The 16,493-nt window shown below is 45.7% G+C and overlaps 1 protein-coding gene across 7 annotated transcripts in view; it reads right to left on the bottom strand.

Moving 5' to 3' along the window:
* Positions 1-16,493, bottom strand: part of vps13d (vacuolar protein sorting 13 homolog D) — a 268,286-nt gene that overhangs the window by 93,163 nt on the left and 158,630 nt on the right. For all 7 annotated transcript variants that reach the window (XM_033628067.2, XM_078170383.1, XM_078170380.1 and 4 more), the window contains 3 exons: positions 14,026-14,212; positions 13,713-13,787; positions 13,395-13,595 (listed from right to left, as the gene is read on the bottom strand). In XM_033628067.2, the coding sequence (XP_033483958.1) occupies positions 13,395-13,595; positions 13,713-13,787; positions 14,026-14,212 (463 nt within the window). The remainder of the gene's footprint in view (positions 1-13,394; positions 13,596-13,712; positions 13,788-14,025; positions 14,213-16,493) is intronic.

Below are 16,493 nucleotides of genomic sequence, written 5' to 3'. Positions count from 1 at the left end.
AAAAGAGGAGTGTCTCCCCTATATGCAACTAGTGTTACATCTGCTGCTTGAGTGTGTGTGTGTGTGTGTGTGTGTGTGTGTGGGTGTGGTGAGCAGAGTGGTTACAGGTGTGCTGGAGACTGAGCAGAGCACCACCAGCCGCATCTCATTCTGCAATCAACTGCCTACTTGTACTCAGCCCTGCCACATCCACGCTGCCAGATCGTAGCCACTGTTAAGTCAGTATACAGCTCGACTCTAGCCTCTAGTTGAATCCTTGACTTAAAACTTTGTCTGTAATCCTGTTTTCCCAGTATCCAACCAGCCTGCTCTGCTCTCCGGTCCGCTCTGCTCCACCTGCCCTCACCTCGGATGCTCCAGCCTACTCCCCACTCAGCCTGCCCCCTCCTCAGACGCTCTGGACCCAGACCCCCTCACCCAGAGAGCTAAAATAAACCTTTTGGACTCAAACTGTTTCACTGTCTGTCCGCACTTGGGTCCTTGCTGCCGCCCCGTAACAGTACGATCTGGCCACGATGGACCCAGCGGACCAAGGCTCTGATGCCCTCCGCCATACACTCACTGGACAGGGCACTCTCCTGGGACAACATAGTGAGGTTTTGCAAGCGCTCACGGCTCGAGTAACCGAGATTTCACAGACTCTGGTAAATCTTCAAATGCAACTCTCAGCCCAGAACCCTCCTCCCAGTCCTCCACCGCCAGCCGGCGGCAACCCACCTCCGACCCGTGAACCCCATGTGCCCCCTCCCGAACCCTATGATGGCAACCTAGGAACTTGTAGAGACTTTTTGATGCAGTGTGCAGTTGTTTTTGACCAACAGCCTAGTTCCTATGCTTCTGACCGAGCCAAAGTGGCTTACCTGATGGGCTGTCTCCGGGGTTCTGCACGCAGCTGGGCTACGGCGGTATGGGAGAAGCAGTCTCCACTCGTTTCCTCCTACTCCGATTTCACTTCAGAAATGAAGAAGATTTTTGATCATCCTGTCCGCGGGAGGGACGCCACCAAAAGACTTTTATCCATCCGTCAGGGCACCTGCTCCGTCGCGGAATTCGCCATCCAGTTTCGCTGTCTCGCTGCTGAGAGCGGCTGGAACAAGGAAGCGCTCCAGGGGGCCTTTCAGAACGGTCTAAATGAAAACATCAAAGACGAGTTGGTGTCTCACCCGGAGCCCGAGGGACTGGATGATGTCATCGCTTTGGCCATCCGTATCGACAACCACATCCGTGAGCGTCGGAGGGAGAAAACAGGTAAGGTAGCTCCTCCCATTATACCTTCTACCTTACCTCATTTGTCTCCTCCGACTGCCTCTGTCCCTCAGTGTCTTCCAGATCCCGAGCCCATGCAACTGGGTCGAGCCAAACTCTCTCCAGAGGAGAGGCAGCGCCGGATTACTGCTAAAAGTTGCCTGTATTGTGGTCAGTCCGGCCATTTTCTCCTCACCTGTCCTCTCCGTCCGGGAAAAGGGCCGGCTCAGCAGTAGTGGGGGAGATGCTGCTGAGTCAGACAATCTGTCAGTCTCCTTCCAGACCCCAGCTCAATGCCTCCCTCTGGTGGCAGAACCAGTCACTACCCCTTAATGCTCTCATTGATTCAGGGGCTGATGAGAGTTTTTTGGACAGTAATATCGTTGCTCAGTTGGCATTAGACACTGTACCGCTAGATTCACCTATCAATGCCAGCGCTCTCAATGGAAAATTACTTGCTTGTGTGACTAACAGAACTGTGCCCATCCTCCTCAGAGTCTCAGGTAATCATCAGGAGATGATTAGCTTTCATATCATTGACTGCCCAAGCTCTCCTCTGGTCCTCAGCCATCCCTGGTTGAAACTACACAACCCTCAAATCAACTGGTCTGCTGGAAAGGTAATCTCCTGGAGCAATTTCTGTCATGCTAACTGTTTGCATTCTGCTCCTGCACCTGCCTTGTATTTGCCTCTGTCTGTCCCTGAACCACCTGATCTGACTTCAGTACCCCCAGTTTATCATGACTTGGCCCCTGTGTTCAGTAAACATCATGCACTGTCGTTACCACCCCATCGGCCGTATGACTGCGCCATTAACCTGCAGCCTGGAGCACCGCATCCCAGCAGCCGCCTGTACAACCTCTCTCGTCCTGAGCGGGAGGCTATGGAGGTTTACATCCGGGACTCCTTGGCTGCAGGCATCATCAGGCCTTCATCCTCTCCGGTGGGTGCTGGGTTTTTCTTTGTGGGGAAGAAAGACGGTATACTCCGACCTTGTATTGATTTCCGGGGGTTAAACAACATTACTATCAAGAATACATATCCTCTGCCATTAATCGATTCCGCTTTTTCCCCTCTTCATGGAGCCAAGATCTTCACCAAGCTGGACCTGCGTAACGCATACCATCTCATCCGTGTCAGGGAGGGGGATGAGTGGAAGACGGCCTTTAACACACCCCTTGGCCATTTTGAATATTTGGTTATGCCTTTTGGGCTGACGAATGCTCCAGCTGTTTTTCAAGCTTTCATCAACGATGTGCTCAGGGACATGATCGGACGGTTCATCTTTGTTTATCTGGATGACATTCTCATCTTCTCGCCAAACCTAGACACTCACCAGCGGCACGTCCGTCAGGTACTCCAACGCCTTTTGGAGAACAAATTATTTGTCAAGTCTGTTAAATGTGAATTCCATGCTTCCACTGTGTCCTTTTTGGGCTATGTCATCACACAGGGGCAGGTGAAGATGGATCCAGCTAAGGTCGAGGCAGTTTCGGAGTGGCCTGCACCCACAACCCGGAAGCAGTTACAGCGGTTTTTGGGGTTTGCCAATTTCTACCGGCGTTTCATTAAGAACTATAGTCGCCTGGCAGCTCCCCTCACTGCTCTGACCTCCACCTCCCATCCGTTCCATTGGACTGCTGAGGCTGAGACTGCTTTCCAGGAACTCAAGTGCCGCTTTACCTCTGCCCCTGTTCTCACCCAAGTTGATCCTGAGCTTCAGTTTGTTGTGGAGGTGGATGCTTCTGAGACTGGGGTAGGAGCCATTCTTTCTCAGCGATCTCCCACTGACCATAAACTGCATCCTTGTGCTTTCTACTCCCACAAGCTGTCTTCCACTGAGAGAAACTATGATGTCGGCAACAGAGAACTTCTGGCTGTAAAACTGGCACTCGAGGAATGGCGTCATTGGTTGGAGGGAGCCAAACTACCATTCATCGTGTGGACGGACCATAAGAATCTAGCCTACATCCAGACGGCTAAGCGGCTAAACTCCCGACAAGCCAGGTGGGCCCTGTTTTTTGGAAGGTTCAATCTCACTCTGACTTATCGTCCTGGCTCCAGAAACACCAAGCCGGATGCCCTGTCCCGTCAGTTCACGGCTGACTCACCACCTGCATCGGATCCCATCCTGCCCCGATCCTGCATCGTTGCTTCCGTGACCCGGGACAATGAGTCACGTGTCCGCCTGGCCCAGCAAACTCAACCTGATCCAGGAAATGGTCCCCCTAACTCTCTTTTTGTCCCAGATTCTGTCCGCTCTGAAGTCCTCCAGTGGGCCCATTCAACCAGACTCACCTGTCACCCTGGGGTGGGTCGTACCTTGGCCTTCCTCCGTCAGCACTTTTGGTGGCCGACCATGGACAGGGACACCAGGGACTTCGTCACTGCTTGCTCGGTCTGTGCCAGGAACAAGACATCTACACAACCCACCTCGGGCCTGCTCTGCCCCCTGCCCGTACCCAGTCGTCCTTGGTCACACATCGCCTTGGATTTTGTCACCGGCCTGCCCCCCTCTAATGGTAACACGGTCATCTTGACTATTATTGACAGATTTTCTAAGTCTGCTCATTTCATACCCCTACCCAAGCTCCCATCCTCCAGGGAGACGGCAGACCTTCTGGTCTCTAATGTGTTTCGTTTACATGGAATTCCCGTTGATGTTGTGTCAGACAGAGGTCCCCAGTTCATTTCACAAGTATGGAAAGCTTGGCGAATCCTTCCCGGCGGAGTTCTGAGCTGCCATGGGTGGAGTACGCCCATAACTCCCTCACCAACGCCTCTTTGGGTATGACACCATTTGAATGTTGTCTTGGTTACCACCCCCCCGTTTCCAAATCAGGAAGAGGACGTGGCCGTGCCCTCAGTTCAGGACCATCTGCGCCGCTGCCGCCGCACATGGAGGAGGGCTAGGGCAGCGCTTCTGCGTGCCTCCAATAGGGCCCGGACCTGTGCCGATTGTCACCGTGCTGTGGCTCCTGCTTACACCCCTGGGCAAGAGGTATGGCTGTCTTCTAGGGACATTCCTTTGAGGGTGGAGTCTCGGAAACTATCCCCACGTTTCATTGGACCGTTTGTGATCGACAGTGTTATTAACCCTTCTGCAGTCCGGTTAAAGCTCCCTGCATCCCTCTGTGTTCATCCTACCTTTCATGTATCCCAAATCAAGCCTGTCCGTTCGAGTCCTCTGTGTCCCCCCATAGCAGCTCCTCCTCCTCCTCGGTTGATCGATGACCACCCTGCCTACACGGTCCGGCGGCTGTTGGACGTTCGACGCAGGGGACGGGGTCTGCAATACCTGGTGGATTGGGAGGGCTATGGACCTGAGGAGCGCTCCTGGGTTCCTCGTCGACTCATCTTGGACCCTGCCCTCGTTCGGGAGTTCCACGCCCTTCACCCTGACAGGCCCGGTCGGGCACCAGGTGGTGCCCGTAGGAGGGGGGGTACTGTTACATCTGCTGCTTGAGTGTGTGTGTGTGTGTGTGTGTGGGTGTGGTGAGCAGAGTGGTTACAGGTGTGCCGGAGACTGAGCAGAGTACCACCAGCCGCATCTCATTCTGCAATCAACTGCCTACTTGTACTCAGCCCTGCCACATCCACGCTGCCAGATCGTAGCCACTGTTAAGTCAGTATACAGCTCGACTCTAGCCTCTAGATGAATCCTTGACTTAAAACTTTGTCTGTAATCCTGTTTTCCCAGTATCCAACCAGCCTGCTCTGCTCTCCGGTCCGCTCTGCTCCACCTGCCCTCACCTCAGACGCTCCAGCCTACTCCCCACTCAGCCTGCCCCCTCCTCAGACGCTCTGGCCCCAGACCCCCTCACCCAGAGAGCTAAAATAAACCTTTTGGACTCAAACTGTTTCACTGTCTGTCCGCACTTGGGTCCTTGCTGCCGCCCCGTAACAACTAGCAGCGGCACACTGCCGTTTACCATTCTCCTCTGCTCTCTATATTGTGCACGGCGGAGTTTCGCACTTTCTCACACACACACACACACACACACACACACACACACACACACACACACAAATACAGGTGAGCTCACTAGAGTAGAGGCTGACATTTTTTCGGGAATCCCACAGGTCACGTGATTCCCGTGGAATTCCCACTGGATGTGAATCAGTTTCACTATTGGTCACATGATTAGGACGGGATGGGAAAAAAGTCAACGGGAGTGGGCGGGACTGGGAATCATAATTAGGCCTGTCGGAATATGCTTTAAGTCGGTTAATTGCACGGTAAATTAAAAGGGAATAATTGCCATATTCATGCGTGTTTGCTTTCCTCTTCTCTCCCCCAAAGAGACTGGACGGCAAGAGCGTTCACTGCCGTGCATCATCTGGCAGCCAGGTGAGTTGGTTCATTAGCGTAATGAACGGAGGGAAAGCTCTTGTCATCGAGGGTCTTTGTCCCTGTGGGGGAGGCGGGGCTATGGGCCACACACACACACACACACACACACAGACACACACAGTGCGATCTTCGTGATGGGAAGATGAGGCAGAGAAAAAAACAGAGTTGAGCATAAGAGAAAGACATGAAACTTGTTCCTAAACCAAACACCACGGCACCTGTGGATTTAAACCAAATGACAGAGGGCAGCCCAGTAATTTGGACGAGCCGGTGTGCCGGGTTTGTTCTAAAACCATCTCAACAAAAAGAGCAAATACGACCAACTTAACTGCACACCTGAGAGCGAGAGACTGACAGTCTATTTCTTTGTATTTATTTATTTATTCCAATATTTTTACGTGTTATTTCGGATATTTAAATTTTCTTTTTTGCATTCCTAAATATCCTTGTTAAATAAATGTTTATTTCTCTTTTTAAGGGTGTACTTGCATCAATATGCCTTTATTATCATTAAAAAATGGTCTAAAAACAGCAAAATTACAACAATAATAAAATTGTCTTAAAAGCACAATATTATGCAATATTATCGCTTATCGCAATAATTTCCGACGCAATTAATCACCCAGCAAAATTTGTTATTGTGACGGGCCTGATCAAAATAACATTAGTCAAGTTTTTATAAAGTAGTTGAAACTAGCTCCACCTCCAGCAGCTACAACAGTAACATGCTGCTCTAACACTGATGCTTCAGTATTAATAATCTAACGATGTCATATATAATAATATCAATCAGAGGAACCAAACACTACTTTTACTGCAATACTTTAACTACATTTTTCTCTCTCAGAACTGGTACTTATGACATGTTGTCTGACCACATCAGGGACGGGATTTTTTTTTTTTTTTTTCTTTTCGTTTTCATGGGATTGGGACAGGATGGGATTTTTTTTGTGGGAGTGGGATGGGACAGGACTGGAAATCCACTCTCGTGTCACCCTCTACACTAGAGCGTGGCCGAAGACGACCCGAGTCCGACACAATTATAACCGAGCATGGTGTAACCAGAGGATTTACTCCACTAATATTCAGGTTCGACAACAACATACAGATTGTTTTTTAAGATTTTTTTGGCAATGTCAATCAATCAATTTTATTTATAAAGTCCAATATCACAAATCACAATTTGCCTCACAGGGTTTTACAGCATACGACATCCCTCTGTCCTTTGGACCCTCACAGCTGATCAGGAAAAACTCCCAAAAAAAACCCTTTAACGGGGAAAAAAACGGTAGAAACCTCAGGAAGAGCAACTGAGGAGGGATCCCTCTTCCAGGACGGACAGACGTGCAATAGATGTCGTACAGAACAGATCAACATAATAAATTAACAGTAATCCATATGACAGATAAGTCATGTTAAGTATAGCCATGCCAACATAGGCCTACTGGTTTTGACAGTGTTTTAAGCATAAAGACAAGTAAAAACTAGAATTACCAGCCCGCGGTTGTATGCCTCCACAAACCAGTCAAGTTTCCCTTACAGTTTACATCCATGTCTGTGAAAACATGGATGCTTCACACACATTGTCCCCCTGACAGCACTGATGATCTATAGAATCAGCACAATCTCAAGGTGTTAGTCACAAAGTCAGTATCTGACCATATGTCTCCCCTTCTGTTCTTGAGATATGACGTTGAATAATGGACAGAAAAGTGTTTGTGCAGAACATTATGATGTCAGAGTGAAGTTGACTTTTGACCCTTTGGATACAAAATGTCATCATTTATCCTATAAGACATTTGTGTGAGGTTTTGTAATAATTAGCATATGAATTCTTGAGTTATGGCCTAAATATTTAATTATTTTAAAGTCACACTGACTTTGACCTTCCACTAGGCCAAATTTTGCTGGGCGATTAATTGCGTCAGAAATTATTGCGATAAGCGATAATATTGTGCTTCTAAGACCATTTTTATTATTGTTGTAATTTTGCTGTTTTTAGACCATTTTTTAAACTTACATAATGATAATAAAGGCATAATGATGCAAGTACACCCTTTTAAAGAGAAATAAACATTTATTTAACAAGAATATTTAGGATGCAAAAAAGAAAATTTAAATATCAGAAATAACACGTAAAAATATCGGAATAATTAAATAAATAAAAAAATAGACTCTCAGTCTCTCACTCTCAGGTGTGCAGTTAAGTTGGTCATATTCGCTCTTTTTGTTGAGATGGTTTTAGAACAAACCCAGCATACCGGCTCGTCAAGTTACTGGGCTCCCCTCTGTAACTTCTCTCTTACGCTCAACTCTCTGTTTTTTTTTTCCTCTGCCTCGTCTCCCCCTCACGAAGATCACACTGTGGGCCCCAGCCCATAGCCCCGCCTCCCCCACATGGACAAAGACACTTGATGACAAGAGCTTTCCCTCCGTTCATTACGCTAATGAACCAGCTCACCTGGCTGCCAGATGATGCACGACAGTGAATGCTCTTGTCGTCCAGTCTCTTTGGGGGAGAGAGACGAGGAAAACAAACACGCATGAATATGGCAATTTTCGTGGCCGGAAAAGTTACTGTCTCCCTTTATGGCCTATTTCCACCAGGTGCGTGTTGGTTGCGTGCCAATAGGATTCAATTCTAGTCAATGTGTGTGTTTCCACCGGCTGCGGCTGTGCTGCGTTCCGGCTCCGTCTCAGCTCGGCACTCCGGAGCCCTGTTACACCTGTAAACGTAATAACAGCCCACAAACGTAATAAACCACAAACGTAATACAAATCTGCAGCTTTGAATGTAATAATCCCGCAAATGTAATAAATTTCCCACAAACGTAATAGCAGCTGCCTACTACAAACGTAACACACAATTTTCCACAAATGTAATGAATATTACATTTGCAGGAAATTATTACATATGTGGGAAGGTGAAAATCTAAACTGTAATAACTTCCCACAAATGTAACATGAGACTGAATAATGATCTTTGTGGTTGTTGTTGTTTGTTTGTTTACTTATACACCTGCCAATAGTGATGCGTGTGTTGATAAGCAACCCGCAGGTCGGGTGGGGCGGGTCAGAAAGTGACAGAGCAGCGTTCTGAGTAAGTTAGAAATAACTTACAGAAACACACACACACACACACACACACACACACACACACACACACACTGGTCATTCCTTGTCAGTTCACAGAATTACTCTGTGGCAGCAAATATGTCGTTTAATTGGATTTATTTTATTTTATTCTGCCTCTTGTTAATACAGATTTCTCTGCAGCATCTGGCCTACAGCAGGATGGGTTGGCTCATAGGGAGTCAGGTGCAGGTTGTAAGGTTTTAAAAACCATGGTTTACAATAATGTAATCCTCCGCCACTCAAAAATGTGTTTTCTTCTTGTTCCTACAGATGAATGTTTGAGCCTCACTGTGCAGAATGATGTATGTGCAGAGCTTGACACTCGAAGGCTGTTTTCACATTTATCTGATGAAAATGCTCATATGATTTTAAGGGCTAGGGCTACGAGCCTATGTTGGTGGCTTACGTAGCCTATGTTTGAACCATTTAATTAAAATATGTCTGCATATCAAAAGCCAAAAACTTGAATATGTGATTTTGTATATGTGTGTATATGGGGAAGAAATAATTAAAAGAAAAATAATAATAATAGTAATAATAATATTGATTAAAATAATTGTGATTATCATCACAATTAAGTTCACAATCTTTTTTTTGATGAAAATAAATGATAATTTAATCATTAAAGATTCCTTCAAGACATGTTCTAATGTATATAAATGTTTCTCATTGAATAATAATGTATGATACAGTTTTTCCACAAAAAATTCAATTATATTATATTTGTTAAAATCCTTAAAATGACATCTACACCTTCTCCCTCATTAAAAATGCTAGAATCTATCAATATGCCAATTGTATTCTTCATCCCAAAGGTTTCACTGTTAAGTCCATTCTCAGTGTATGTACACTGGAGGCTTCAAGTTTCCACATCACACTTGTGTAAGTTGAACATTGGACCATGACTGGCTTCTAAAATATTTGTGATGTCACAAATCATGCTTGTAGCCCGTCCAAAGAATGAACGACATATTCAAGTTTTTGGCTTTTGATATGCAGACATATTTTAATTAAATGGTTCAAACATAGGCGACATAAGCCACCAACATAGGCTCGTAGCCCTAGCCCTTAAAGGGATAGTTTGGGTTTTTGGACATGAAGTTGTGTGAAACGCTGACCATCTGTAGCTCTGATGTGACGGTGTCACTACTGTCAACGAGCCTCCGAGACGAAGGTGTGTCGTGAGCCTCAGCCAGTGTTTGCGCTGTAGTAGTAGGTATATATAGGGCTAATACATCTTCTTCCTCACTAATAATAGCCTACTGGTTCTCTGTTGGAAACAGCCGATGAAGTTTTCGTTAGCCGTTGCTATCCTGCGCACCTGCACAGCGTGGTGATGAACTGTCTGATTGATTTCTGTTGCCGTGCTGTCTTGCGGGCCTGCACGGTGGAGTGATACTGGCCAGAAAATAGTCCCAATTGATAGCAAGGTCTGACGTAATGCGGGGATGTTTTAAAATTATTGAAATAGTCTCACAAAACACATGCATACTTTTTTGTAGCTTAAAACCTTTTGGTTACGTGTCCCCCTTATATCTTAAGAACTACTTTTCTCTGGTAAGCTACGGGCCATTTCTCAGAGCAGGAGGCTCGTTGACAGTAGTGACACCGTCACATCAGAGCTACAGATGGTCAGCGTTTCACACAACTTCATGTCCAAAAACCCGAACTATCCCTTTAAAATCATATGAGCATTTTCATCAGATAAATGTGAAAACAGCCTTCGAGTGTCAAGCTCTGCACATACATCATTCTGCACAGTGAGGCTCAAACATTCATCTGTAGGAACAAGAAGAAAACACATTTTTGAGTGGCGGAGGATTACATTATTGTAAACCATGGTTTTTAAAACCTTACAACCTGCACCTGACTCCCTATGAGCCAACCCATCCCGCTGTAGGCCAGATGCTGCAGAGAAATCTGTATTAACAAGAGGCAGAATAAAATAAAATAAATCCAATTAAACGACATATTTGCTGCCACAGAGTAATTCTGTGAACTGACAAGGAATGACCAGTGTGTGTGTGTGTGTGTGTGTGTGTGTGTGTGTGTGTGTGTGTGTGTGTGTTTCTGTAAGTTATTTCTAACTTACTCAGAACGCTGCTCTGTCACTTTCTGACCCGCCCCACCCGACCTGCGGGTTGCTTATCAACACACGCATCACTATTGGCAGGTGTATAAGTAAACAAACAAACAACAACAACCACAAAGATCATTATTCAGTCTCATGTTACATTTGTGGGAAGTTATTACAGTTTAGATTTTCACCTTCCCACATATGTAATAATTTCCTGCAAATGTAATATTTATTACATTTGTGGAAAATTGTGTGTTACGTTTGTAGTAGGCAGCTGCTATTACGTTTGTGGGAAATTTATTACATTTGCGGGATTATTACATTCAAAGCTGCAGATTTGTATTACGTTTGTAGTTTATTATGTTTGTGGGCTGTTATTACGTTTGCGGGTGTAACAAGCCCTCCACAACAGATAGGCAGGACTTCCATTTTTGCCAGACGCCGGAGCACAATGCAGCAATTCAGCACAGAGCAGATCGTGCGGGGCAGGAAGTCGTGCACAGAAACAAAATAAAACATCTGGTTAATTTTCTAAATAAAATACACAGTGTTCACGGCAGATCATGTTTCCCTGCACTACACCTTGAAAACTACATAATGGGCAGAGGCAGGCCTGAAGTCAACAGGTCAGAGGTTTTCAGACGTCATTTCACCCCGTGAACACCATCGACGAGGAGATGTTAATCATGACAGTGCACCGAGATGTCTTCCGACGGAGCTGCACCGCTCTGCACAGCAAACGCAGCCGGTGGGTATTGACGGACGGCGGAGCACGCAGCGGATAATCAGCACTGCCGTTCCGCAACAAACACGCATCCAATGGAAATCTGGCGTTAAATGTACCGTGCAATTAACCGACTTCAGGCCTACCTTCAACCACAAAATTCTAATCAGTTCATTCATCAGTCCAAGTGGACGTATGTCTCAAATTTACAGAAATTCTCATAAGATGTTTTTGAAATATCTTGTTCATGACAATGTAATCTCTCAAGACAGATTCTGCAATCTACATTGTAGAATCTGTCGGCAGCCCTGTGTGAAAGACGACTAGGGGGGGGGGAGGGCGGGGCTTTGAGTCTGAACGATGCTGCGCTTTAGCCAATCACAATGGAGGGGGCACGGCCGAGACGTGCAGGTGTCCCCAGGAAATGTGTACCTACAGAAACAGCAAGCTCCGCGTCCATAGAGGCCGCTCCAGTAATGCTGTCTTGTCAACGTGAAATTTTTTTTTTTTCCTGCGGATGTCTGAGTTACAACATGATTGAGCTAACTGGAGTAGTTTCATGTTGTATCCAACGACGGGAGGCTTTTAACAGATGACGTCTTAACTGTCCCTGTCAGCTGCAGCCACTGATGCTTTCTAGACATCGTGATTTCCCATAACTAAATAAATACCACACATAGCAACACAAAACTGCTTTGCTAGCTCAATTATGTTGTAACTAAGATATTCGCTGGAAAAAATATTTTATTCATGGACCGTTTATTGAGTTATTACCTTATTTTTATACAGTCTATGGTTATAGACAACGCTAACAGCTAATGTTAACAGCTAACGGTTAGCCCAGCTAATCTACGATAACCATATTAATTACGTGCACACAGAAATAGTAACATTTGTTCAGTCATTGTGTTTATAGACTTAACAAACATCAGATTAGTCTACACGGTGATATAACGTTAGTGACGTGAAAAATGTGATATATAGCTAACCTCTGCTGGTTTTCTACCCGAAGTATTTGTAAACAACACGGCGATTCCCTGGGGGCACCGCCGGAATTTTTTTTTTTTTTTACCGATGGATTTCCAGATTGATGAGAATGAGACAAATTCAAGGTCACACTGACCTTGACCTTTAGCCACAGGAATCCAATTGGTTCATTGTTGAGTCAAAGTGAGCATTTATGCAAAATTTGAAGAAATTTACCCAAGGTGTTCTTGAGATATTGCATTCACGAGAATAAGACAGACAAGGTCACAGTGGCCTTGACCTTTAACCTACGACCACCAAAGACTAATCAGTTCATCGCTGAGTCCAAGTGGACATTCGTGCCATATTTGAAGAAATTACCTTGAGGCATTCTTGAGATATCGTGTTCCACGAGGATGGGACAGACATATGTACCGACTATGTACGGATAGATGGACAATCCAAAAACATGCCTCCACTCACAGCTAGTGCTGGCACAGAGGCATAATAAATCAAATCATCAAAGTGAGAAAGAAAGAAAAAGCTGAGTGATTTCTTATTCTGAGCAATGTTCTTGAAATGACTTGATGAACAGAACTTCGGTCAAAATAAAACATGTGGTTCATGGGTCCAAAAAAGTGGCTATTTTCAGGGTATTTAGTACTTGATTTCACCTTAAAAATTCAAGCACTTCAAGCTTAAACACCTCGTGCAAACCCTGTATTCAAATGTGTATGAATACCAGAAGAATGAGTCTGAATTAAATTCTGAAAGCAATAAACACTGAGGCAAGATAAAATGTGGCACTTGAGCTGCTTAATCCTTCCTCATAATGACAATAAGCCTTTCCCAGTCTACACCATATGTTTGGAGCTTGTGTAAATGAGACTTACTGGAGAAGGTTAACTCAGCCAATGGTATGTCACAGTCCAAACAGTCATCGATGAAACAGATGCAGACACTCTCGGCCTTCACCTCCACCCCTGACAGAGGAGCTGAGTGGCTGCTGGAGCCAGAGTCAGCCCTGGCTCTGCCATGGCCTGCCATGTTCTCAGCGTTCTCCAGCAGCCATGTGGCAGCCTGGTCCAGCTGACCTAAGGGGTGCATTACGGTGTCTTATATGGGTTTTCATGAAATAATGGTGAAAAGACTTTCTAAGTTCTACTGTCAGGTTGCCAAGAGTGGAGAACAGTGTTAAAGGCCTAACACACCTTTACAGTGGATCAAAGCTCTTTTGCAGTCCTCTTTCCTGAAACCAAGGTCTTGTAAACGGGTCAGCTGGCCCTCTGTGGAGACAAAACACACATTCATACTCAGCTTTTCTGAGAACAGGAATAAGCACTTGAATAACAAGATGCCATCACTATGACAAAACTGTAGCCTTGCCATCATTTACATTTTGGACACTGATAATAACTGCAACAAAAAAAAATAGATTTTAAACTTGTTTGGGATGGAAAGCTTCTGAAAACACATTTAGACCGTGAAGAGTAAAATCAACTCTATAGCCTGGTCTTCACATACCTATGAGGGCCTCAGTCCTCTGCCTAAAGCTGTCTTTGGTTGTAGCTGTGGCCCCAGTGCTGGCAACAGAGGTGGCATCAGAGTCAGAGGACAGTGGAGAGCTGGCAGTAGGAATGGACTTGGCAATAGCCAAGAAGAGCTGTATGTCGTTGTAGGACAGGCGGATGTCCAGAGCAGGAAACTGAATCTGCCAGAGAATCACATGCACATTTAAAGGGGTAATCCTCAGGTTTTTATGTCAAAGTCACTTAAATACTAATGGTGAGTACTAGCCATCTTGTGAAAACAGTTGTATGATTTCTGTGGTTTTGCTTTGTCAAGTCAGGGGAAAAGACTTGAGTGGCGTGGCTGCCTCAGCTTGGACGTGGAAACTACATATTTATGAGAGAAAGCCTGTGTTACAAACTGGAGGGGTGGAGTGTGTTGAGACCACTGGACTCAACAGATGATTTATTCATTTGTGCAGCTTTAGTCTGGACATGTGAGCATGTGTGTCCTGTAAGTTCAGCATCTTAAAATGGCCTCTGTTCTCTGTTCTTCTTATTTGCTCATCAGACAAAAGAAAGCCAAATAAACTTGTTCCCCCATGGGCCCCTTCTTTTTCACGGCTTTGTATCAAACTTGCCCATTTAAACATGATTGGCCACTGTGAGATGTGACATGTGACCCCCTGTAATGTCACCAAGCTAATAAAAGAAGAATGCTTCTGCTCTTCTTCCTCTCTTCTCCTGGAACCTCCAGAGAGGTGGGTTTTGGAGCAGCTGAAGCCCTTCACCAACCTTTATTCGCCTCAGCTCCCAGCAGGAGCTGCAACAGTAGCCCTCTGAACGTGGCCTGCTCAAGCAGACAGACTGAACTCTCCTTAATGTAAGCACAGCCAAAAGTTACCGCCTTCAGCAGACACAATGTGTACTTTCCAAGCAAAGGAGAACAAAGCCAAGTTAGTGCCAAACGTCAAACGGCCGGGCTCCACCGGCTGCAAACGGAAGCGTCATGTCAGCGTAGCGTTGCAGCGTATTCATTTGGGCTCCACTGACTGCGTACGGAATCGACACGTAGAGAAGCCAGCGGGGTTGTTTACTGTTTGGCGAGCCGAGAGGCTTATCTACAAGTTTACTGTACTGTTTGTCATCTACTCACTTTCAAATGTCTGCCATGGACATTTACACAATGTCACGGATAAACATGGGTAAATGCATGAAAAAAAAAAAAAAAAAAAATCATCACATATCACCTCTGATAATGGTTTATTCATTTAAAAACACATTGTGCTCGTTTAGCATACTATTTCATTTAGTTTTTATCTGCTGGAGGGTTGTGTAGGGGAGCGTAGCGCGACAAAAATAGAAGAGCCGCCTAAAATAGAGAGTTGTCGCGCGGCAGACGGGGGTTGTCGCACCGCTCCCGTTGCCGGTGGAGCTGCTGTAATTGATTAACAGGGGGGCGAGCTGCTACGGGACTCGCGCTGCAGAGGTGTCGCGCTGCTGACACGCCCAGTGGACCCCGGCCGTAACTCTACAAGGACAAACACAGCAAACAAATTCCTCTGAACCACTGGAACACAGCGCAGTAAAGATTGTGCTGAACCCCTCTTCTAAGCCTTGCCCATCCACACGGAAAGGATTGCCATCTAACAAGCAGTACAACTTGGGCCCCCCCCTCGTGGCCCAATTGTTGAAAAACGCTCGCTAAAGTGCTCTCCTGGGAGCCAAAATGCTCGCTAAAGTGCCCTCCTGGGAGCCAAAACGCTCGCTAAAGTGCCCTCCTGGGAGCCAAAACGCTCGCTAAAGTGCCCTCGTGGGAGCCAAAACGCTCGCTAAAGTGCCCTCCTGGGAGCCAAAACGCTCGCTAAAGTGCCCTCGTGGGAGCCAAAACGCTCGCTAAAGTGCCCTCGTGGGAGCCAAAACGCTCGCTAAAGTGCCCTCCTGGGAGCCAAAATGCACGCTAAAGTGCTCTCTTGGGAGCCAAAATGCACGCTTTCTTTTCGCCCCTGCCCTTCAAAAAGCCACTGTCACTAGATAATTGTTCATGCCAAGATCAAATAAAAATATTAATTCTGGGAATGTACTGACATGATTTTCAACAAAAGCGTCTGGAATGGATGACATGAATGATTTGAATTGCATGTTTCTTTCAGATAAAACACATTTTTGACTTGTGAAATGAGTCAATGGAATTTCTTGCAATAATGAAAAAATACTGGCAATCATGTCCGCCTGGCACAAACCACATGTTTTGGACAGCTGTGAAGTGACAGAATGTCCCACCATCATGGTTCTTATATTGCCAGATTCCAGAGTCTCCCCTCTTCATATATGGCAGAATGTCTTTTTCCAACTTGCTATGGTGAGATACATGTAAAAATGTAAGAATTTAGTCACACAGATTTGTTTTTTCATTGATATAAAAATTAATATAAAATACAGGCACATAGAAGGACATGTGGTGATGGCAAATCTGGATAGCAG

The sequence above is a fragment of the Epinephelus lanceolatus genome, chromosome 8 (genome assembly GCF_041903045.1).
Source record: "Epinephelus lanceolatus isolate andai-2023 chromosome 8, ASM4190304v1, whole genome shotgun sequence".
Lineage (NCBI taxonomy): Eukaryota > Metazoa > Chordata > Actinopteri > Perciformes > Serranidae > Epinephelus > Epinephelus lanceolatus.
This window is presented reverse-complemented; position numbering and strand designations above follow the sequence as displayed.